Source organism: Osmerus mordax, chromosome 6 (assembly GCF_038355195.1).
Source record: "Osmerus mordax isolate fOsmMor3 chromosome 6, fOsmMor3.pri, whole genome shotgun sequence".
Lineage (NCBI taxonomy): Eukaryota > Metazoa > Chordata > Actinopteri > Osmeriformes > Osmeridae > Osmerus > Osmerus mordax.
In genome coordinates, this window is record NC_090055.1 from 5,936,990 (window position 1) to 5,961,805 (window position 24,816).

Consider the following 24,816-nt stretch of genomic DNA (forward strand, 5'->3'; position numbering starts at 1 on the left):
TCAAAATTGACCTCCACAATATCAACAGTAATTATACAATGGACATTGAAAAGCTGCAGGAGCAAAAAACTGTAAACACTTTCTATGATATTTGTAATTTAGCAACCCTGACATCTGTTCTTAATTTCTAAGTTTTCAATCCCCTTACAGGACACCTGAACCCAGCCACTAAAAACTGCTTAGTTTTGAATCAGTAACTGTACATTTGACATTATTAAAATACTTTGATCGAAGTGTACAGAGGTCCTTGCACTGTTGAATCTCACATTGGGCATTGCTCAATCATTTGAGCATGGTGGCAACCTTTAGAATCATAACCTATCCTAATAAACATACTGTATCTGAGTAGTTTACTCAAAAAGCAGGGCCCATAATCCCAAACTGACATTTAAAAGTATGATATGATTATGTACTGTGACATCATGTGTATGACAAGCCGGTAATATAACATATTCAAGACAAAAGTGCTTCAACATAATAACAAAATAACGCACCAAATACTACTTTACATTTCAACAGGTCTCAGAACAGTGAGATCATGGTCACCATGCGATGTAAGTTTTCCACTGCACTATTGGTGAAAAAGGTAGATATTTCTGGTGCAATACATCTAAAATACCGTTGTGCATCATGCAACAATGGACAATCATTACATTCATTTATTATCTCACATACTGTAAGATCCAACAGCAAGACACTTTTATTTAAACCTGACAAACATGCTCTACAATGCATTTATTTGTCATTTGAATCAGTGTTTAAAGTCATGGGTGATCAATTAGAGGTGAACAGGACCTTTTATAATCAGCAGTTTGACTGCATTAAAAGGATATGTTCTCTGGATTGACATTATTCCATCATGCATTGTGGTGTTCAAATGCAAAGATAGATACATACAAACATACATTCTGCATAATAATATATAATTTCATATAGGACATTGAATGATTAGCATTTGCTTTTGTAGATTTGATCCACATGGCACAGAGCATGAAAGCATAGCGATGCCAAGGATACAGTAGCTACAGTAGCTGTTGTACGGGGTGCTAACCAAATCATAGAATTGCAACTTTTGCATTGTAACCTTCGTTCACAGATAAGCTTGTGGTGGTGAAGAAGCTCTATCTGGTTAGGCCTTTAGGTTTCTATAAAGGCTTTTTTTAAAGAAATAAAGAGGCAAATGTTGAATGTTGTCCCATCAGTCTTTGCTCTCGCTACATGTTCGTCTGATGACAGAGAAGAAACTGCTTTCTTGAAGTGGGCCCATCAGCATTGGAGCCTGGTTCTTGTGCACTATTTCAATCTGGTGGGGAATGAGATTAAGGATACATTGATTATTGTATGGTTGTACTGTAAAATTATATAATGTGGCGTTATCTAGTATGTTATGATTTCTTTCACCTAGTTTATCAGATACAGTACACGTATTGCAACACTTAGCATTAAGATTACATTAACTTACCAGTAACAACATTGTAGTTACACTGGTACTGGAAGTTACTGATTAGCAGAACAAGTTATTACAGTGAAACTTGATATGGGGAGGTTGGGCTTTCCAGGGGTGAGTGCATGTTAACATTGATCTGGTTTGATTGCACAACTTTCAACTGCCTCTTTACAACATCCACTTACCCTTTCACCTCTGCCCCATACAGTACTGTGCCGCCTTATATTTTTGTAATAACTTAGACCATATACTTTTACTAACACTTTATAACATTACATAGAAATCCCTAGGTACCAACCATGTTTTTACACATGGTATTTAAGTCAGGGAGTCAGGTGGCTGAGCGGTTAGGGAAGCGGGCTAGTAATCTGAAGGTTGCCAGTTCGATTCCCGGCTGTGCCACATGACGTTGTGTCCTTGGGCAAGGCACTTCACCCTACTTGCCTCGGGGAGAATGTCCCTGTACTTACTGTAAGTCGCTCTGGTTAAGAGCGTCTGCTAAATGACTAAATGTAAATGTAAATTTAATGTAACCTTTATGTAAAGTGTCAAACATGGACTAATAAAACAATTCCTGGACTAATGTGTCATGATATTGTATGATGAAATTGAACTCGTATTGTATGTATAGTAACTGCAATTATATTCAGTCACTAATACCTCTGTGGAAAGGCCAAAAGCTTTTGGGGGACCATTAGATCAGTCCTGTTTAAGGTTAGAATTAAACATCAGTTGAATGGTAAACATCAAATAGATGGTATGGCATGACCTGGTCTTGACTCATTATAGTGTAGTTTGCAGTACAAACACAATAATGACCTAGGTAAATGCTATCATCCACATTAAAGAGACCCTTTTTACTTCAAAAGCAGGCATGTTATTCACTGTTCTTGAACTCTGACATTGTGGCAATTATAGTGTACTATGTGTGGCCTTGATGTCTAAATTATACTTATCATGACTAACCCTAATGTTACATCAGTATCATTTAGTTGATAAATTAACCTTTTTATTAGGATTGAGCAAACTAATAGGTTAAAGAAGGATGACATTAAAGAGAACCTGCCATATTTGAATGACTTGATGACGAAATGAGCGTTCATATACAGCTGCATGAGCCAGGCTTTATGCATGTACAGTAAGCCACATGAACTTAAACTAACCCTAACTACATTTTCAAAATACTGTATGAATCTATTTTGCACTTGAAAATACAATTTTGACATGAGATATTTTACAAATTGTTTCCTGAACAGTTGTGTGGCTCACAACAATGATTAGCTATACATTTTCATTCAGTATTACTATCTATTGTTAGTTGCCGAACTAGAATGTTGGACATTTCGGTTTCAGTTTTGGCCCCAATTTACTTTGATGAACTGAACTGTCTTAGTTGCTATATAATCTTTGTTAGCAAGGAAAATCATCCATACTGATGGTTCTACACTGAGAAAACATATTCATCAGAGCATCATAATTTATCGCCATTATAAGAAACACATCATAGCAATTGTAGCATTAGAAAGACAAGTGTCTACAGGTGCAAATTCAAGTTTATTTATGAGAATGCAAAACAACTTCATTAGAAAGTAGTATCATTGTTAATAAATAGTAGGCTGAGTAGGCTAAGTGTACCAATTCAAACTCAACATCAAGACATACATAACTCACCATGGATATTTCATGAAGACACAATAATCTATTGTCTGAGCCTAACCGTACTATGGAGCTTTGGCAACAGATACAAGTGCACTTCTCAACTACTTGTTTTGTCATGCACTCAATTCTTCAACTCCATCTGAAAGACCCATATGTAAATTATGCCTCCACTTCATCTTAAATGCTGTCGGAGGACTATCGTTGTAATTAAATCCAAACACAACATGAACTCAACGCAAATTGAGTGATTTCAAAATGGAAAAGAGAACAAACACTTGTACACTTTCATGGGAGTACTTTGAGGCACAAGGTGAGCAAATTAAAAGTCAGCTGTGTTATTATTTGTTAGAACTAGAAACTTCTGTCAACAATTACAAACATGTTAATGAGTACAACTGTATAGTTTTCTTACTTACAGTACAGGGAGTCTGCATCCAGGGCTCACCATCAATCTGCATAGGGAGGGATTTGCTAGTTCTGTATCAAACACAGAACATGTATAGATTAAATAGAAAACTCTTAGAAACTTAGTTATCAAAGTATTACAATTGTAACAGCCATTTACTTAAAACAGACTTTGGGGGAATGTGAAAAGTAGTTTGAAGTAATGGTCAATGCTCCTTTAATAATCTGACCTGATGGTGACAGAGGAGCACTGGGCCAGGCGTCTCCCAGCACTCTTCAGGCCTGTGTATATCTGTCCCATCTCCATGGCCCCTTCCAGACCCACTACCTCCAGGAGCTGGTCAGAAGGATCTACACATACAGAAATGTACCTTAAATGTTTACATTTTTGACAGTCAAAATCTAATCTATGAATCTGTATTCAGTTCTTAACTTGATGGATTGATCTAAAATAAAAAATAAATGATTAAAAGTTTACAACTGAGAAGTTACTACCGCTTTTAAACCTTGAAGGTTCAGTCTTAAAAGGGTAAAAACAACCAACAAGAACAACAACAAGCCACAAACAAAACACCTATTAATTAGATTGCGCCGGCAATGCAAAGCAATCTTGTGTTGCTATAATTATTAATTTCTGTTCTGTTTTGAAGTTATGAGCATTGATTTTGCCCCTGCTGGAAGCCCAGTGTCGCGCTGGGCCCATCTGTTTCCCCGGGCCTGTTATTCCTCCTACTCTACAACTATCGCCCCTCTGCAAATTAAGGATCTCCTGCAGAACTGTTGGGAGTACAGAGACACTAAATTAGACAAAGGCACATTTTAAGGAACTTGGTGGGTATGGACTAAACTGCTGTTGTGTTTATATTGGGTCTTTGGTCAGTGATTTCTTCAAACAACTGACTAACAGACGGTTTGGACATGGTTAACTCAACATTGCAGAAATTCAGAGTATGTAGAACCAGAGGGAGATTCAGGAGTTTTTAGTAAGCCAAAAATGTGGCACCTTTCTAGCTAGACATTTAACATTGAAAAGGCTTTGCAGTGTTGGAAAACCATTTATATTATCAACCAATGCTTTGAAGTTGAAGATGTGGATCTAACTTTATCTACGGGATCATGAAAAATTATGTTAAAATAGAATTTCAATAAAAGTTCAAGGCCTGTTTTTTTTTTTTTTTAAACAAAATGGGTAGTTTGAGTAGTTTATTTTACTGCTACTGAAAAACAAATCCACACAAATCTTATACCTAATGTTTACCAAAATATTTTTTTGTTAATTTCTTCGCATACAGTATCTGTCCATGGCCCTGTTTATTTCTGAAAAAAGAAAGACTTATTTCCACTTATACATTTTACATGTTTATAACTTCTGTAACAATTGAAGGGAAGTGTTGCCTCTGTCACCACAGCTATGACTATAGCTATGTATCCATCTCTAAGACTGCAGTTGTTGCTAGAGTCACAGAATAAGTGCTTGTGTGTGTGTGTGTTTGTGTGTGTAAAAACATCAGTGTGTGTATGTCTGTGTATATGTATGCGTGTGGTAACCCCCTGACACAAGGCTTTAAAGCTCTACTCCCAGCATGCCTTCTCACGTTAGTGCTACTGGCTCAAACAGCCCCGGGCTGGCATGTATGATGGACAGCATCACCACGGTGATGGATAAACGTGTGTGTATTCCTGGTTGCCCAGGGCTACTTGAATTGCAATGTAAATGCTTACTGTGGGAATCCTATGCCGCCCTACGCAACAAGGTCAGGGAAGACCCATCTAAGACCAGAAAAGTGGTTGCAAAGCATTTCTATCCTGAATACAGATGTATATTATTCAGATTGACACTTTTATTGTATTAACTTAGATTAGAAGCTTTTAGAAGCTTTTTTCTTACAATCAAGTAGAATGTAACGTATTGCCCTACGGCTAACCATACATTTAGCAAAAATATGAGTGTTATATACTGTCTTGGTCTTGTATTAATCAGGCTGAGCTTGATAATAGTGTTGTCAGGTGTGCACTATTAGCCGAGTGTCCTTGTCATTGTCACTTGTCCAGCACAGTTACTGCAGTGACACATGCAGAGTGACAGAGCTGGAGCTGGTGAACAATGCAAACACTAGCTGAAAAGGGAGTGTGTGTGTGTGTGTGTGTGTGTGTGTGTGTGTGTGTGTGTGTGTGTGTGTGTGTGTGTGTGAGAGAGAGACAGAGTGAGAAAGGGGATGGGGTGGGGGAGAGAAAGAGACAGAGTGAGTGAGTGAGTGACAGTAAGAGAGAGTCTTTGGGCGTGCAGTATTTCTATGTACGAGCGAGCAAGAGCGATGGGACGAGGAGATGTAATCCTCCACCTCTAAGTTGCCACACCCTCCATTTCCAATTGCCCCCACTGCCTAACATCCCACCCCCATCCCCCCCTTTCCCTCCGCCCTCATCTCATTCTAAATAATTCACCCTGCAGCCATTCCCTTCCACCTGAGGGGCTTGTCTCCTGGCGTCACCAGCAGGACAATTTAACAGTTCCAGAAAGGTCAGAGTTTTCTCCCTCCGCACCACCCACCCCACCACCCAGTTTGATACATGTTTCGTTCTCTGCAGTTCGCTGGCTGTGCTTGGGCAATACAATGTTCACCAACCCACCCTAACGCTAATGCACTCCGATATTTATAGAAGAACTGTACTACTCAATTCTCTGATCTGACAAGTTAGGGCACTCACCTTGAGCACACCTTTAGCAAGGGCATACGGCACTCACCCTCACCCTCACTAAGTCACCACTTACTGTAAGTGCCTTCCCAGGTATAGACTGCAGATTCACTTTTTTTCTAATCCATGACACCAAATTGATTGATCTTTCCTTGAGGAATAATGGACAGGATTGGTAGTGGGGTAGTGAGGTTGTGTATGAATTGATCATCTAGTACCCCACTGTTGGTCTATGATTTCAAACTAAGAGAAAAAAATCTTTGAACATTAGTGGCACACTGTACAGTATCCACCCCAGTGCAGGATTTAGGTACTCACAGTTTTCTTGATGATTCAGAAAAAAAGATGATGGGGTGGGATCTTTAGAAAAAAATCCGAATCTCAAAGAATGCATTCATCAGTGCTTGATTCATATTGACTGAAATCACAGAGCCAAGAGGGTGATCTTGGATGTGCCACTGTTGAAGCAGGACTTAGGATAATGAATCTGGGAAGCACATTGGTTTGAACTTAAGATGATGAATCAAAGGATGTTATTAATAGCGCTCCTAAAATTCAAAATACGATACTTTGATCTGATAAGACAGCATATCAACTGTTTTATAAACATAATAATAATAAAAATGACATTGCTTGTTATTAAACTCCAACAATAAAAAGCAGTGTAAAACACACTAAAATATAAATTGTTTGTTTAATTTAAACAGCATAAACGGTGATGTAACCATTGTTTCAAAGCAATAAACCACTTAAGGGGCGATGCAGCACGACCCATTGTATATTTGTGATATACCACACCCTCTCATGTTTAATTGCTTCAATATATCGAATCACCCATTGTTAAAACTCAAGCTTACACAATCAAAGGTTTTATAAAGCATTTACAAGTGAGAGAATTTGAAATTATCTACAGAGTAACAATCTTTTACTGTATCAGCATGTCAGCTCTTCCCAGGACAGTTAACTAACACAACTCTATTTTACAGGTTACCATTGATGGGTCTCCTTTTGGACATAAATGGATTCAGGGGTGGGTGACAGCTTGAGACCCCTCCGTCTGCTCCTATTAGCCAAGCATACTACACTGCCTACATGTCATTACCAGCCAAGTGACAGTCCCAAACAGTGACATTAAACCGTAGCCCTTCATCCCCAACAATATCAACTTGTCTGCCATGATTTAAGGTGTCACTAGTGAAATATTCATACTGTACTGTAGCTTGGAAAAGTTTGGCCTAAAGTTAGGCATACTGTAGCTAAAATGAACAAGGACACATTCTCCTTTATGAATGTTTGGTTAACATCGACTCCTAATGGTAGATAATATATATACCTAATACAGTATACCTATACAGTAATATATATACACCTACCTTGAATTGCAAACATGAGCTCCTTGGGGTCCACCAATGTCATCCTCCTTTCGGGTGTCTTCTTCCCTGCTTTACGGTTCCCTCTTCTCTTCCTGCTCTCCCCCCACAGGTTGGAGCCGCCGTGCATACTTGGAATGTTGAGGATGGCAATACCCTCCAGAGAGATACTGCTTAAGTCCAGAGTTAAGCCATCACACTTCAAAAATAACACAAACCCGGAACAGATTGAAAAAAGGAGAGATCAAAAAGAGAAATCATTTGCAAGAGAGAAAGAGAAATCATTTGCAATAATAAGACCTTGAGAACTTTTTATTTATGTTTCAAACATGACTGTGAAACGCCAGCCATTTAAGTACAAAGCCATAAAGCCTTGTTCGTATGTTTCAGTTATCTGACAACACTCGCTCAGTTTGATTCACTGCCGATGTCAAATCCATTTGATCTTTGACAGGCTGGAGATGTCCAGCAGATGGGGGACCTGTCATACTCTGCGACCCCTTAGACCTTTCCACCAGATATTTCCTCTGTCCATACTCATAGTGCACACTACACTTACCCTATCGTAAGTACCCCTCAAATGTTAATTAATGAAGACCTCTACACTGTGTGGACAGCTCTAAGGAGGCAGAGATGGATCAGACAGACACCCCCTTCATTATCACTCAATATCACACACAGCAGGGTCGTGCAGGGATAATTACATTTGTGTTGGGCTGGGGTTGTGCTTGTGCGAGAGGGAGGGTGAATCTTCTTGTCAACACTTCAATAAAGTGAGATTTGTTCAAATGAAGGCTTTTTCTGGATCAGAAGGTGACTGCCCTGAGTCTTTAAATGGTGTGCACTCGATTAGAGGCACTACTGCAGGGTTTCATACCTATATATTTAGCTACTGTAATACAGGATTATCTATCCCTTTGTGGAATTTAAAGGGTTGCAAGTCAATAATCTGGAAATAGCTTCACTGCATGATTACTGTACATCTATTACAAATAAACGATCCATAAATACTCCGCTAATGTTAGTTAAATGGTACCGTAGTCCTGCTGCACCAAAATAGAAAACAAGCAGTTTGATTTACCTCAATCTCCAGAAAGTCATGAAGCTTCTTACATGTGGCTGAGAATGTCTCAGAAGTGCCAAACTCAAAGTACCACAGTTTATTCTTTGTTCTGAAAAACAAGACAAGAATTGTAAAGGGACTGGGAGGAAACATACAGAACTGTCTCTCACCACATCAAATTCCACAGCCATACAGTCATACTAAAAGTACTTAAGAGTGCTCTCTCCATTCCTACTGTATCTCACTTTCCCCATAGGCCTGTCTTTTGTTTGGTCATTCTAGACTAAAAAACAACACTGAGCCTGTACTTGTTTTGAGGCATGTATGTCCGACTGTCTAGTAAAAGGTATTTTACATTAAAGTGATTATAGCCTTTTTGACATACAACAAACAACACCCATAATGTCAAAAGCCCTGCATAGTCTATTGAAATGTAATCATACTGCTGGTATTTCATGAATTTGCAGCATAATTGCACAGAATTCATGCTCAGTCATTAATCTTATAAAATGAAAAAAGTCCACTTAATTAATCATGATGCCTCACAGATTCTCAAGGCCAAAGGCAAACATTAAGATGATTAGGTGAGCTGACACATGAGCACATGGGCCTCGTAGTGGGTACCCACCATACAGTACTGCATGCCTACAATTATGACACAGTGAGGGGCATATGGGGGTAATCTAACTGCCCCTTCAATTAACTGAGGACTGGGGTTATTTCCCCAGGTTTCCTAAAGCATACACTCCTATAGCTAAGCCTGATGATCAATGACCTTGCTAGGGTGAGTCACCATCTGTCCCCAACATGAAGATACCTTTAACCACAGATAACCATTATAATCATCTCTACTGACTCTACTGTCATTTTCATTGCATGCACAGTAGATTCTACATGAGATACACATCCAAACTCTATCTAGTAAGAAATAATAAATCGTACATTTCTGAATTCATTACAATTGCCACAGGTTAGAAAAACATGGTACATGGAGAAAACAGCATAATAAATATATATATACAGGAATTCAGCAGGTCTAAACCTAGCCACAAGGTAAATCAATATTTTTAGATGGTCTGGTAACTACAATTTAGCCAGCCAATATTACCTGTCTCAACTTTGTGCCCTCTGCCCTGCTTTAGTGAGCCTTGAAGGACCCATAATAACTTTCTCCTCTTCCCCTTTGAGGGCAAATTATATGATGGAAGATTATATCTATCAACATGTGCAAGGAAACTGTTCCAAACCCCTTTCAAGTGTCCTCAAATGAAACAGATGGGACCAGTGCCTTTGAAGGAGGAGTACTGAATATTCTTCGTAAGTCAATTAATATGCTGCTAATCAGGTTGACTGAATGCTTCTCTAAGATGCTTGTATAAAACATTTTAATTTCAAGACATCTTAAGTCCCATCACATTATACTGTATGAGTTCATCTATGAATGTGTACAATATAGTAAACATACAGCCATACTGTAAATATAAAAAAATGATCTTCATAGCCAGGACTATTCTGGTACCTACAACAGGACATTAATCACTGACTTTCAGAGGGGGGGAAATGGCAACAGTGCTGACATACAGAACTGAATACAATAAAAAAATTGCCTTTTCTTAGATGGAATCAAAGTGCTACAAGCAGGATGTATTAGTATAAGCAGAGAAACAATCACTGAATTATTGATTTCCTCATTAGGACTTTTGTCAGGGCCATTTAGCAACTTTATAAATTAGCTTTCATTAGCCACATGCAGGACAGTCTTGAGCCCACAATGATTTATAATGTGCAGCATGGTCAATAGGTACAGTAATGCAGTAGAGAAGGAAGGGGGGCTGGGCCAACGGGGCCATGTTGAGAAGCCCTAAACCACAACAAATCCTCATCTCCTCCAACATGACTTCCAACAGCTGCCCCAAGCTAAAAACACAAGTCTAATCATCAATTTGGAGACTCAATAGCAACACATCCAAGGCCAAGAAGTACTACACTGTCACCTCTGCCCAACAAAATACAAATACATACTAGGTAAGCATCGCTAACTTGCAAATTAAACGGGTATTTCAAAAGGTTTGAGGAAGAAAAAAAAAGAATGACCACAGCTAAAGTTGCAAAGCTTTCTTAGATCAGAGATTACAATATACAGATGAGTTTCATGTGAAAGTGTCTTGTTTTGTTACTTACAACAGTTCTTCTAATCCTAAGTGAAGTATATGCACATTTACAGGGGAAGATGCAACACTGGCAATACACTGCTCATCACCTGAATAACATGGCATCTTTGCAACTTAATAAAAGCAGCTACATGTACAATATACAGTACACATTAGGTTCACTCTCTTACTGTGGAATATACAGTATATGTACAAAACACGGCACTCTTAAAGTCTTCAGCTCTTAAGTGCAGTTAAATGTGGGGGCAGATAAGACTAAACATCTGACTGTCCTGTCGATTCCTTCCACTTAACCTAACAAGAGTATCATCGCAACAAATCACGTCCTCATGTCCCTGTTCATTAGGTAATTAGAACATTGCATTGGCTGGATTGGATTCCTATCTTTTATCTGCCAAGGAGAGCTCATCAAGAGACTCATTGAACAGACACGCTGTCAGAGTGGGAATCTCCAGCATACCATGGACTTGCTGGCTAAACTGACTGAAGATCAATGTGAAGTCACTAGAAGACCAAGATCATCTAGACATGTTGTTATTTAAGTGGGTTGGGACCATAAATGTAAATATAAAGTAAATGTTTAAAGGCAGAGGTACATTTCAAGTCCCTATCCATATGAATATAAGACACAATGTATACTCTCTGGCGTAATATTGTATTTGGTCAAATAGAAAGTAAAAAGGATTGGGCCTAAATAGTATAACAAGTGATCCACAGGCCACAAAACATCAATCACAATTTTACCAAGAGTAAGTCTTTGCAAATCATATGCACTGTAGTGAATAGAGGAGACTCAGTTGTTACAGTACAAGAGTCTAAAGAAAACAATATCTCATGTCCACCAACTGCTAAAGCATCCACTAAAACCTATAATGCTCAGCTTCACAACAGCCTCATAAGTCAGCTCATCTACTCTATCACCAACTGTCTTGTCAAAATATTAAGGGGTGTCTGAGGCAAACAAGCTTCACTGTAGCATAGTTGTCCAGAGGCAACAACACATTGTAATGCTCTTTCGACTGTCCATACTAAGGAAAAAGCACTGTGCTATTGATTTTTTTGGCACTGACACTTAATCTAACCTGAAATGATCTATGACCTTATTTTCACACTAATTTCTTCTTTATCAGAGGTGATAAATATTGCATTGACATAACCAAGTCTTGGCGCACGCATCCATGCTGTTTGTTTTAGATCACATTGCCCGGAAGGCTCCAACTCTGGCTGGCAGAATTGACTTAGAAATTGGCCTGTGTTTTTTTAAATAATCTCACCTTTGTTTAAGAAAATACATAAAGGACAGTGTACAATAAGTGGATTTATTAATCCCAACAATCACTACTTGCCCTGTTGTTACCTTGAAACAAAAGAAGGGAAATGGTGTCTTCCTACCATCATGCACAGGAGAATACTGTGAAGGTGTGTTGGGGGGAGGAGAGGCGGCACTAGCAGCAGCTGGTGACTCTGCAGGAGCCAGAGGCCCGGCAGAGGCCCGGCAGAGGCTGGGAGACCCACCATGAGCTGGGGGATGCTACAGGAGGGTATGGGGCCTCAATGTGGAGCTGGACTCTATGGCGAGGGGTACGAAAAACATGGGAAATCACAGGGCATGGAGTTATCTAGAGAAAGTGTATGCTTTTAATGGCTGTGCGTGTGTGCGTGTGTGCATGTGTGTGTGTGTCTATTTTCACACTGAGTTGGGGACAGGGCCACAGGTGAGATCTCTCTAAATTACACTCACAAGTGGTCATTAATTATAGATGACATCCCAGTCAGACAAACGATTTCATCCTCAAATGAGGTCCGAGGGCATCCCCTGCCTATGTCCACAGGTGTCCCGTGGGGAATGGGTGTGGGAGTTTGTGTGTCAGTGTGGGAGAAGATCCAGTGGGCCCAGCATACGTGGATGGGCTTTGATGAACACACTCATTATGCTAAAGAGCCCTCCATGCCTGGGCTTCCCTCTGCCTCCAGGAAAGGTTAGCTCAGTGGAGTGGTTACACAGCACGGCTAGAGACTGCGAAGGCACTGGGGAGTGTGACGTTGTAATAGCGTGGTGATCACTACAGACATAAGCCTTAGACCAGCATTGGATATCTCAAAAATGTTATAAAGATCTACTGTGTTTTAGAATAACTATTAGCCATCAATGCTGGTCATGTCAATTGGTTAAAAAAATACATTAGAGTTAGTGTGTTGAGTTCAAACTAAATAAAAACGAAATAAAGAAGACATTTTGGCTCTCCTCATATCTCTTCCCTCCCCCTCTCTCCGGGGCAGAGATTAGTGTGTAATTACATGGGAGATCAGTAAAAAGGAAAAGAAAAAAGGGGAACAGTGTATTTTAACAAGAGGGGGAAGGAGGAGGTGGCGTAGTCATCGTCACGGGCCGACTGATTGTCTACTCTTAATCCTCAACCTCATTATCACCTCCAGGTCCAGAAGCAGTAGTAAATGAATCTATCTGCCGAGTGTCAAATCTTCACACCTTCTCTCTGGTAATCACCCCAAGGTGTAAATACAGAGTGGGAGCACAGCCCGGGCATTTCATCAACAAAATCCTCTGCCTTCATAATTAAGAAAGAAATGTGCTATTGTTATGTTGGTAATTAAAGCTGATCAAATATTTACATCTCTTTTAAGGTCAACTCGTTGACAAATTGTAATTGATCCTGTCTGATGAATGGAAGTAGAAGCAACGGATAAGGAAGTATGGCCATGTGTTGTTGGGCTGATGTGTGGCAGAGGGAATGGGAACACGTGCCTCTTCTTGCCAAAACCTGCTTGATAATACTTTCTACACCCTTGAATGTCTACTTTTTCTGAATAGGTGTTTGGCCATGCTCTGTCTAAGCTGGGCGGTTATGGCCTCAACAGTAGATTTAATAAAAATACTTTCCAAGTACTCTTTTCACTATACCTACAACAGAACCCTGTCCCACTGACAAGAGCCCCTTGGACAAATCCAACAAATCTACGACACCTTGAAAAACTATAATCATGCATTATTCAACTGGCAAGGATAGTGTGTAATAGAGAGATCCTAAACCCATTCCATGCTGTAAATTATTCATTGAATTCAAATAACAGATGGTATAATTTTCTTAAAATATCTCTATTTTCTCACTAAGGCTTATAATAGTTTAAAACAATATGTGTTGTATTTGTATACATGTGCACTGCAAGCTATGCGTTGTATGTGTCCCTTGTGTTCACATCTGAAGCAAAACAGAATCAGTTCAAGATCAGATTTAAATCAAGGTCAAAATTGACCTATGAAACACTATGTGTTTCTGTTTTTCTGTTTGTCCTATGCCACCACTCACACACTAACAGTAAATCCATCATGACCGTGAGCCACAGGATAATGGTAGGCTAAATGTTGAACTAAGGTCAGAGTAAAATATGATAATGAGTACAAATGGGATTATTAGGAGACTGTGTGTCATCACTCTGACAGATACATAATGTCAAACTACCCAAGCAAATTCAATTACACAGACAATTACTCCCCACCACTAGTGAAGACATATTGGGATGTTAAATATTGATAGAAACTTAGATGCCACATTTGTTCTTCTTCAAAGGTGAACACATCTCTTCTAGGTAATCACAGATGCTAGTTTGTCAAACCTGCCATAAACACACTGGCAAGTAATCATCTTGCAGATATTTCATGAATTGTACAGTGGAGTTGTTTACCTTATTGCTGTGGACTACAGTACTGTCCTTTAACATGTCGTAGGACAAACTTGGTTTGTAGGGAAATCCTTTATGTTCCATTCTGAAAGTCTAAGAATTGGGCTATTGGCCATTTCACAACTTTCTGCCTTTTTTCAGAAAGAGTGTGGAATTTAGCTGTTGAATCTTGCATGCACTGTTACAATCTAAAGCTGCATACATTTACATTTAGTCATTTAGCAGACGCTCTTATCCAGAGCGACTTACAGTAAGTACAGGGACATTCTCCCCGAGGCAAGTAGGGTGAAGTGCCTTGCCCAAGGACACAACGTCATTTGTCACAGCCGGGAATCGAACTGGCAACCTTCAGATTACTAGCCCGCTTCCCTAACCGCTCAGCCACCTGACTCGCATACATTATCACTACCTTGTATGGACCTCTGAGGATTAGAGGTGACAAAGTCATTTGGAATCATTTTACACTGACTATGGTGAAATTACAATATTTGAATGTTTGCGTTAAGTTACAATAGTGTAAATGCAAAATCCGAGAATCTACATTCTCTCCCTGTAAGAGCTGCATAAACCTGCATATACTGTCACTGAAATGTTCAGTAGACAATGTTATTCAAGTGAGACTATCCTAAAGTATGACACACAGCACTAAAATAAATAATTCAGTGTACCTTTTCTACCACTATACACTTACAGTGTGGTACCCCGGCTCAAGATGCCAAATTCACAGGTACACATACGCAGTCAACACACGGAGAAGATGACATTCACTTCTGGAAAGTGCTGGTTAACAAAATAGTATCGCTGTGTACCTGCTGTTGAACCGTTCGGGGTGTTTTTCTCTCATGATGTGGAATCGATGCGCGATAGAGGCATCCTAAAAATTGAAAGAAAACCATCTGTTTAATTGATTAATTAAACAGATGTGACTTAGAACCATTCAAAGTAATAACAAAAACAATAAATTGAACTTTAACCCTCACAATTACAGTCAACCCTTTACCTACCAAAACACAACATTGTCATTGCACCAAAATAGCACATATTCTCTGTACATATTTAACCACATTGCGGGGTGTTTTTGAATTATTGGCCAAACGGAAGGTGAAGGAGGTATCTAGCCAGGGATGGGTTATTGACAGAGAACCTGTAAACAGCACACAGGCTCCACACAAGCTAATTAATTAAACACTCATAGCGAGTAATCACAGCTCCCAACGAACATACAGGATCCTGTCGGCTCCCCTGGCAACCAACTTGTTTCCTCTCACTCTTATTCTCTATCTCTTACTCTATGACCCACAGATGCTTGATGCTACAGTGTGCTGGTTGAATGTAAGATTCATCAGGGAGTTGTGGAAATGATATTTTTGAGAGATCTTGTCAGTATTGTATGTAGTACGAGTTTCCAATGATTTTGAAGGTGTATAATACAATCTTGCTCGCTTCAATTTCATAAAAATCGTTTGTAGTCAGAAATGTTGTGAAAAGATAGACAAAATCCGAAAATGACAAATAAGAGGGAAGAAAAGTTAGGAAACTTTTTCAGTTTGTTCCTCTCCACTTCGTCAATCTGTTTTGACCCACTCCATCTTGAGTAGCACTTTTGAAATACCAGCCATAGGGAGGACCCCCTGCTAGCACTCTACAACATTTAGGAAAAGGACAAAAAAAAAAATCAATGGACTTTCTCTTCATGTCTTTTCAAGACCCTGTTAGATAAAGACCAAAGGAAATTCCAAGATCCCTGCAGACTCACCTTCTCTCTTCAACGCTAGCCAGAAAGGTGAGATGATAGGTGAGGAGGATAAAGGTGAGGAAGATATATCTGAGTGATTGTAACTTGATTTTTTAAACAAACAACACAATAACTAAAAACACAAGAAGGAAGGCAAGAAAGGGTTTCCTCTCCTTTGGCGAAGGTCTCTACTTGATGTCAAACTTGGCAAACATGAACGACTGCGCCAGTACAAATTGCAACAAATACAAACCTGAATACAGTACCCTCCAACATAAAAAGTTCTCAACCTGAATGCATGAAATTCCCGCGGGATCAATAAAGCAAATGGAATTCAGTGTGAGGTGAAGTAAATGTATGTATTATAATTACATTAATACATATCAAATTAGTTCAGACATGACTGTATATGAACTAACATTATAAGAATTTGAATTACTAGAGGCCTGCAACTCCCTTAAGAAGGACACAGTTCGATCTAAATAATGCTCCCTAAATGTTCCTCTGGCTCACTCTCCATCTAGGCTGCCTTCAAATAATTACTATTGTAAAACTCTGGCACCCAAATTAATACAGGACATGTGTAATGTCCTCTCATAGCTCAAAGTTTGGTCCAATTATGAGTGGGTTCTGACAGCCTAGTGTGCCTTTTAGGGGGGGAGAGTCAAGAGTAATGGGTTTGACATAAGCACCAGGGTCGTTAGAGGCCTGACTGCATTATCTTAGGAGGTCCTCAGTGATTAGTTCTGTCTCTCACCCCTAGCCCTGATTGAGATCATTACACTTCACGTCACTTCAACGTCCTCCAAATGGAATGGTTCCATTAATTCAAATCCAACTGGATAGCTGGCAAGAATAGGAGGTAGATTTAAAATAGTTTACAGGAATTACCATCTTTTCAAGAGATTATTTTGAGAGTTGGGTGTACAGTAAATCACTAGACGTGTAAAGGAAGTGGAAGGTAGATGGTGCTAAGTTTATCTTTAGTTATCTGTTCAAAACTGAACGTATTACTGTAGGTGTTTTGTTCACATTGAAAGCACTAATGCTTAAATCTATTTCATGCTTTGTAAAGTAAACTTGCTATTGGAGCAAATTGGTATAAATTCAACTTTAAGACTTTCCTTACAGGTCAATATAGTAAGATATTGGTTGTTACTACTAAGCAGGGTGTAATCACTGAACCAATCTTACATCATCTGCATAATCTCTGAACTAATTATTAGCTTGACTTGCTTTGTGATCTTTGTGGTATTAAGTTCTTCCGTTATGAAGAGAAAAATCATATCACACTCAATTCCATTGAGAGCTCAAAATCTTCCTTATCCTTCACAAACAACTTCATTTGTCATCATCATGCCTGTTGGGTACTAATTCTATTTTTTGTAGGCCAATGCAATACCATATACTTTCTCAGCTATTATGCTACCCCAGGGCTTTAATTTGCAAGGCCAAATCATTTCTTTTCATATTGTCTTTACCAGCATACTGCACTAACTTATTATACATACATTCTTTAAGGTATTGTATGGCAGGTTTTGTCAAGATAGTCTATGAAGAGTAAAATTGGTATTAAGAGGTGTTAATATACAGTATTAGTCAATTTACTACCAGTGTCTGATTCCAGAGTTTTTAAACTTAATAACAAATATGTAGACATCATTTAATTGAGTAACATTTATGAAGCCATGCATCTCTTATTTGTCCTGTCGCATTCAAAATTCGCAAATGAAGATGTCAACGCTTTTAACACCTGAAAATGTCAATTACCATATTTCCCTTGACATTTATCAGTAATGGCTAACATGTGCAAAGTGTAATTTGTTTCATTATGTTGAAGATGGTCAGCAATGCAGTGGTTGCTATTGTTCGGTTTGCAGGTTCCTTAATGCGCACAAACACACAATACGTTTTTTTCTTCAATTTGGAGTGGTAGAGGTTTAAGCACAAACCAATAAAGCAATAATGTATATTATACTTCTTTGATCTAATACAGCAAAAAGCAGACTAATAATTTTTTTTCTTTAAGTAATAGTTCTGCACTGAGTGTTAAAATAAAAACCTCAATAATTTATATTATAAAGAAAGCTCTGATCTACAATTATTATGCCATTCAAGATCATGTTCTTTGTGTTTATGTTGTTACAGATTTGTGGTCTTAGCTCTCTACTGGTGTGTGAAAATTATTAATAATGTTCTTGGAAATATTGATGCACTATCCATCCTACTTACCACTCCAATTGAGAAGTAGTTGTTGATGATACTGTAAGGCACAGGGTCTCCCTTCTCCTCCTTGTCTGTGGGCGTCACATCAATCTTCCAGCGGTCCAGCATCACTTCAGAACTGTTCTCAATGTCTTTCAGGATCTTCAGAAGACTCTCACCCTCGTAGCCTAAAATATGCATGCATTTGTATATGTGTTATGGGAAAAACATTAATTACAATAATTAAGTTGCGGTAGGAGTTTTCCAACAAAGTGTACTTCAGCAGACTCAATCACTATTGCCAAGTTAAATACTGTACCTCCTCCCCAGCGCAGACATCTTGCAAGGTCATTCCCTGTGCCAAGAGGAAGTACACACACAGGGGGGCTCCTGTCCAGGTTAGCCTTATCTGGAATGGAAGGACAACAACATAACAAGACTCAATAATACGAAGCTAACAATAACAACGAACCACAAACCAACTAGGTAACAACACAGTAATCTACTTCCCAGATTTGAAGACTACAAAATAGACAAAAGTCTATATGGATGTCCAGTCACACCACCTATTTCTGGAGAAGCATTCGGTCCAGGCTATTACTGCTTTTTGTTTTGATTGATAAAAAATTGAGGCAATTTTTAAAGGCAAAACAAGAAACAGGTCTTTAAGACAAAATAGACTGTGCAGGCTATTTCTCAATTGATAACTAATATGTCGTTTTGGAACTCATGTAATCATCCTATTTTACCTGTCCTGAATACGTAGGCTGAGATGTAATCAAAGTTTTTAAATACTGTACGAATCATACAGTATGGTTTACTATTCCAACCAAAATAACAAAAGTGATGTTTATTTAGGAACTGATGAAAAGAAATTTCCCAAAACATTATATAGAGTACTGTAATTTGAAGTAGCACAAATCATTTCCTAGATGTAAAACACAATGAAGAAAATCATTGTTAGAGGTGCAGTAGATATTTATTTGACATGCATTTGAATTTTAATTGTAATTGTTTGCCTTGTAGAGGTCATTTATTTGCATGTATAACACTATGCTCCTTTCTATACTTACCTATGAAGTCTAGAATCCACCCCACGGTTCCATCCCCACCACAAGCTAAAACCCTGAAATCTGAAACGTCCCTGAAGAAATTCAACCTGTCACAAAAGAGGTAACATGGCATTAGGACCGATTAAGAAAACTGGAATAAACGTATATGAATTTTCTAAGAATTTAATGTGTAAGAAGGAAGTGATTTCCAATCACTTTAATGTATTTATTTAGCAGACACTTTCATCCAAAGCAATGTACAGGGTATTTCAACCTGCAACCTGATAATCTGTACACTGAGTAGTTTAATAATGAGAGGTGTGTTCATTTCAACCCATTCATGTACATTTCTCATTTGACTACATCTTGTGCTATATTCAGACAATGATGTTCTGCTAAAAACCTTGTAATGTCACCAAATAACACATTTCACATGGACAATTATTCATTTATCCAACTAGCTTGTTTAGAGGCAAATTGGATCATGATGGGCTATGTTAAGTCCAACTCCTTCCGTTCCTTCACAATAACAACCCCCTAACTGAATGAGCAAGCCTCCAATCCTCATATGGCGGATAAATGATTCGCTCAATTACTCTCCAACTGGGACCACAAACTGTATTAGAAACAAAACAGACGGCCACAAACATAAAAGGCAACTTTGAGGATATTTAAATACCAAGAAACAAACACTTAATTTGCGGTGATTAAGTTAGCAAGGCTGCTAATTGACAGGAGTGCGTGCGGCTGCCTCGGCCTGCAGTGGCCAGAGTGACCGGTCACCCTGTTAATGCTCCCTGTATTATGGGCACTTCACAAAATATTAACATGGTTATAGTCAGGCAAGGTCATTGGGAATGTTCTCAGTTATAGACTGGGTTCTTCTGAGTGCAACAAGTCCTTAGCCATTGCTGTGTAAGAGTAGAGTACTTTCATGGCCTTTCAGGTGACAAAGCACCACACACACAATATCAATAGAAATCAACAGAAAATGAACCATTTAAAAACTCCAGACTTTGTAAGACAGAGTAGTAGTACAAACTGACTGAAACGGCCGATTGGCCACTTCAGAGATTCAAACACTACATAAATGAATCTACAGTATGAGCGAGAAAAACTGTTTTTACTGTTTAAAGTAAACACAAAGAAGAATTAATACAATAAGTAAATAAATACAATAATTACAAGCAAATGATTTTGCACAGTACTATATCTATGAGGATTTTTTGGGGGAAGAGCACAAACATTTAAAACTGGGATTTGATAGTCATTCTTTGTTGGGTCTTGGCATTCTTTAATCAATTTGGTAGCATGGGTATTTTTTTTAAATGGTGGATTCAAAAACAGGGGTCTTGTGTCTGTGAATGATCTTCACCTTCTTAGTTTCTGACTGGAACTGTCTATAGCCCAATGTCCATATCTCTGTTGTGATGCATATTATTGGTATGCATGAACACACTTAAGTTTGGCACGGCCCCCTTTTCGCTCTGTGTCACACGTCCATCATATTCACAATCCACAAACACCGTACACAATGTTCATACTAGAGCATGATGTTGTCGCCTCTGCAGTTTGTTATGTCTGCTCTCACATTCTAATCACAGCTCTATTTTGTCAGTGATTGAATGAAGGGTCCAATTTCAAAGCCATCTCTTGCCTGAGATGTTGACTATTACTTGTCTGGGCATCAGGAAAATACATTAGTGTGTTTGTAAACACTTCCATCGGCCAGTCTCATTCTATAGGTAACTTAATAATAAGGATAATATTGAATCATGACTGGAGTGTGTTTTGTGCACTTAAGGCACTGTTACAGTTTGTGTTGGTCTCTTAAGAGTAGAACTTACCCAGGCATAGGTCCATTCTTGGCCAGGTTGTATACCTGCCTTGGGTTTAAAAGGTACTGGAACTTTCTGTAGATCCTGAGGTGACGAGGGGATTATGAACATAAATTTAAAATGCAAATGCTTCATTGAAATTACATTAAACATGCCCATGATTATCCTATATATGAAACATTTTATCATAGTAACCTAATAGGCTAATATGGATAGCCCTAATGTCCAATCAAAGTGTCCTAGTATTCTCGACGGGTTAGCTGGGAGGGACATACCGCAAGTCCTCTTGAAGAGAAGCCATTAGAAAGACTAATTCATTTTAATTTCAATTTCATTACATCAACTATCTCAAATCATATTTTGATCTCATAATTTAAATAAACGAGGCCTGGAGTAATAAGGACAAGAATGAAATGTTCAGTAATAACCCTATTAGCCCTGGGTTAAACAAGAGGGCCTGAATCTCCTGCCAACCAGCCACATGACAGGCACGATAAGGGCCATACTGGCTAATCATTATGATGCAGTAAGTTAGTGTTAGGGTGTTAATTTTACTTACCAGTCACAAACTGACCACCTGGAGGATGGTTGCCCAGAGTAACAGCTTTGCCCAGACTAACATCTTTCTCTAAGAATCATCATATAGTATGCTAAGAGATTGTATGTTTAAAGACAGAAACATAGACGTTGTATACCTTTCTCCCTGCTTCCCTCCACTCTTTGGATTCACAAAAACAAGCAGAGGATGAGTGCCCTCTATTGTCGTGATCTAAAGCAAAAGATTAGGAGAACAGACATTACATAACTGGAATTATTGATATGATACAGATTTCTAATTTCTAATAATTCATTGTCAAAAGCAACAAACATTATACCATTCCTGAATATATTTTTTTTAGCACAACCAATAACATATGTTTGACATCAACAGTCAGGTTAGTCCTCAAACCAAGATTAATTTATAAGGGTTGTTTGTCACCATCCTAATTGGAAGTGCAGTTTGTCTCATATGACAGGGTCTCAGTCCATAGGGAAAAGCCTCCAAGTCGCTACGATAGTTGGGTGGTAAAGTGTGGCACTGGAGGCAGGACTCCATGTGAGGCGTAAACAAGTCCTAATCCCGGGACCGTACAAGTTGCCCTTCCTGCCATTCGGCAGAAGCAACGGTAACGTTAGCCAGTGCACTCCCTGACACAGATGAAGCGCTTAACTCTCCTTGTCTGCTTTCCCAGCAGGATGGGATGAATTAATGAGCTCCCTGTCCAGCCTGGAGTGATCCATTACTTCCTCTAATTATAAATAATAATCCTGATTATTACACTGGTTAGCTGGAGAGGGCAGAGATGGATGTGACAGGGATATGATTTATCATATTTCTCGCAGCCACTTGCAGACAAGCAGTCGCCATAGCGGCAGATCTTTCTTGCCACAGCATATCTGATAGATGTTTGCTAGCCCTTTCCAAGAATGATTATTGTACGCATCTCTCCAACCTTTTTTGCGTAATAACCTCTGATAAAAGTGTAAATATACCAATTCTAAGTTTATTAAGTGGGACAAATGTGACTTCCATACACAAACAGACGTTTTCAGATTAGGGATACAGCACTTGGGCCTCACCTGTAGTCCTTGGCCATCAACTGTGACCGAGTTGGCTCTCTGCATCTTCCCTCTGCTTCCTGACTGACTCGATCTGGAGTCTTTCCTGAGTGTTGACTGCCTCTCCTGGGGTGAAAGGTACACACAGGTCACAGTCAAGAGTATTGTGGGTTTATTGAAATCCAGAACTACAAATGAAATGTACCATTTAGGGGGGTAAACTATAAGGGATAGGGTTAGGGTTAGAGTATTTCACAGTATACATCTTAAAAGGTCATAATAGTGAGCATAGTGTGTGTTGTGCTATGTTTGGGACTGTAAGCTCACCAATATGACAGGGCAGATTGTGTTGGGGGGCAGAATATGATCTTTTAGGGGCCCACAGTCACATTCAGGTTTTACATGGGAGGCACACTTGTTATGGAGCTGGAAGAGGTTTTAGATAGACATTTAGCCAAGCATGAATTAAAATATAGATGTTTGTGCATGGTTAGTTCATCTAACCATGCAGTTTGTAATCTATTTTGACATGTATGCTAGTACAGTAGCACTGCACTGTATAACCCACATACCCCCCATCCATTCACCCACCAACCCCAAACTACTACTGACCCACTCCTCCCACATCAGAATCCCACTTGCCCCTAAGCTCACCTTGGTTCACCCTCCCTTTCCCTAGAGCCAACCCTTTGTAAACAACCAATACTTTTTTAAGTATCATATTATATAACAGTATTAAGAATAATGTGATATAACCTTTACCAACACTATAACAATAAAGCTGAATATTTGCACTTTATCCTATTACCACAAGACAGAAATGAGAAATAACTGTTGGTGTAAATTGGGAAGAAAAAAAAGAGTGATTTCAAAAATGAAAGGTGTAAAAAACAAATCATAAACAGCAAGAAACATGTTGGAAATAATGAGATGGTTGGTTCCCCCTTCGAGTGGCGTACCGTGATTTGGCACCACACACAGTGTAGCCCAGTTAGACCTTGGTAACACTTAATGGTTTTGTGACACTTGTCACACTTTGTTGGGCAGTTCCCCTCCACCCAGAAATGGTGCATCACCTGTGGAGCGAGAGAGAGAGACACATGGAGCGAATGAGAGGAGGGGAAAAAACAGGTGAGAAAGAAATACACCGTAAGAGAAGAAAATATTTTAGACGGGCAGACTGAAAGAACAAAAAAACAACAAATGAATTACATTAAACAATGATGTTGTTGTATCAAGGCTTTTATTTAAACCAGGCTAATCTTGTAATTAGCAATGCTTAGAAGCCGATTGAGTTGTTTAGTTCCATTAGACAAAAAAGGAGCTCTTGGTGTAATCCCCATGAAGTATTGCTGATCAAAGCGTGCCGATTGGTAAGCACTCCAATTGGACTCACCTCTGTGTTTTTCTTAGACTTGACGTAGGTTTTGATACAAGTCGGTGGGGCGCGTGCCACACAACGCTCATGAACAGTGTACTTGCAGACTACAAAAAGGTCAAGAAAAGAAAAAGTACAAATACACGTTTAGACTGGGAATTGTCCCAATTTTTGAATCATAACAATAAGTCAAAAACGGCAGCAAAAACATTATTTCATGAATGAGAATAACATCCCAAATTGGCAAGGTAATAAACAGACAGAGACAAAAACTTATACAAAAATCCAACCCCGCTCACAGGAGCAACAGAGTCCCTGCTTCCCCAGGCCTATCAGCATGTTCAGACACAGGTTACAATAGGCGGGCTTGTTGAAGTGCTTCAGTTTCCACACATGCTGCCCGTCGTCTTTCACATTCTGAGAAGGGAATTCATGTTGTTATTGACTGACAAACCCACCACTGACTGATAAATGGTCAAATTACTGACATGGCAAACC

At 39.0% G+C, this 24,816-nt stretch overlaps 1 protein-coding gene across 9 annotated transcripts in view; it reads right to left on the minus strand.

Annotated features, from left to right (window-relative positions):
- Positions 1-1,198: 1,198 nt before the first annotated feature.
- Positions 1,199-24,816, minus strand: part of dgkb (diacylglycerol kinase, beta) — a 28,999-nt gene continuing 5,381 nt past the window's right edge. For 3 of the 9 annotated variants that reach the window (XM_067237547.1, XM_067237548.1, XM_067237545.1), the window contains 16 exons: positions 24,618-24,735; positions 24,337-24,425; positions 23,900-24,016; positions 23,268-23,366; positions 22,962-23,066; positions 22,037-22,110; positions 21,351-21,425; positions 19,525-19,610; positions 18,771-18,860; positions 18,479-18,639; positions 15,321-15,385; positions 8,660-8,750; positions 7,582-7,777; positions 3,742-3,862; positions 3,523-3,583; positions 1,199-1,303 (listed from right to left, as the gene is read on the minus strand). In XM_067237547.1, coding sequence (XP_067093648.1) covers positions 1,199-1,303; positions 3,523-3,583; positions 3,742-3,862; positions 7,582-7,777; positions 8,660-8,750; positions 15,321-15,385; positions 18,479-18,639; positions 18,771-18,860; positions 19,525-19,610; positions 21,351-21,425; positions 22,037-22,110; positions 22,962-23,066; positions 23,268-23,366; positions 23,900-24,016; positions 24,337-24,425; positions 24,618-24,735 — 1,653 coding nt within the window. Of the gene's footprint in view, positions 1,304-3,522; positions 3,584-3,741; positions 3,863-7,581; positions 7,778-8,659; positions 8,751-15,320; positions 15,386-18,478; positions 18,640-18,770; positions 18,861-19,524; positions 19,611-21,350; positions 21,426-22,036; positions 22,111-22,961; positions 23,107-23,247; positions 23,367-23,899; positions 24,017-24,336; positions 24,426-24,617; positions 24,736-24,816 lie in introns of all 9 variants that reach the window. The other 6 variants (XM_067237544.1, XM_067237543.1, XM_067237542.1 and 3 more) reach the window with 3 other exon arrangements.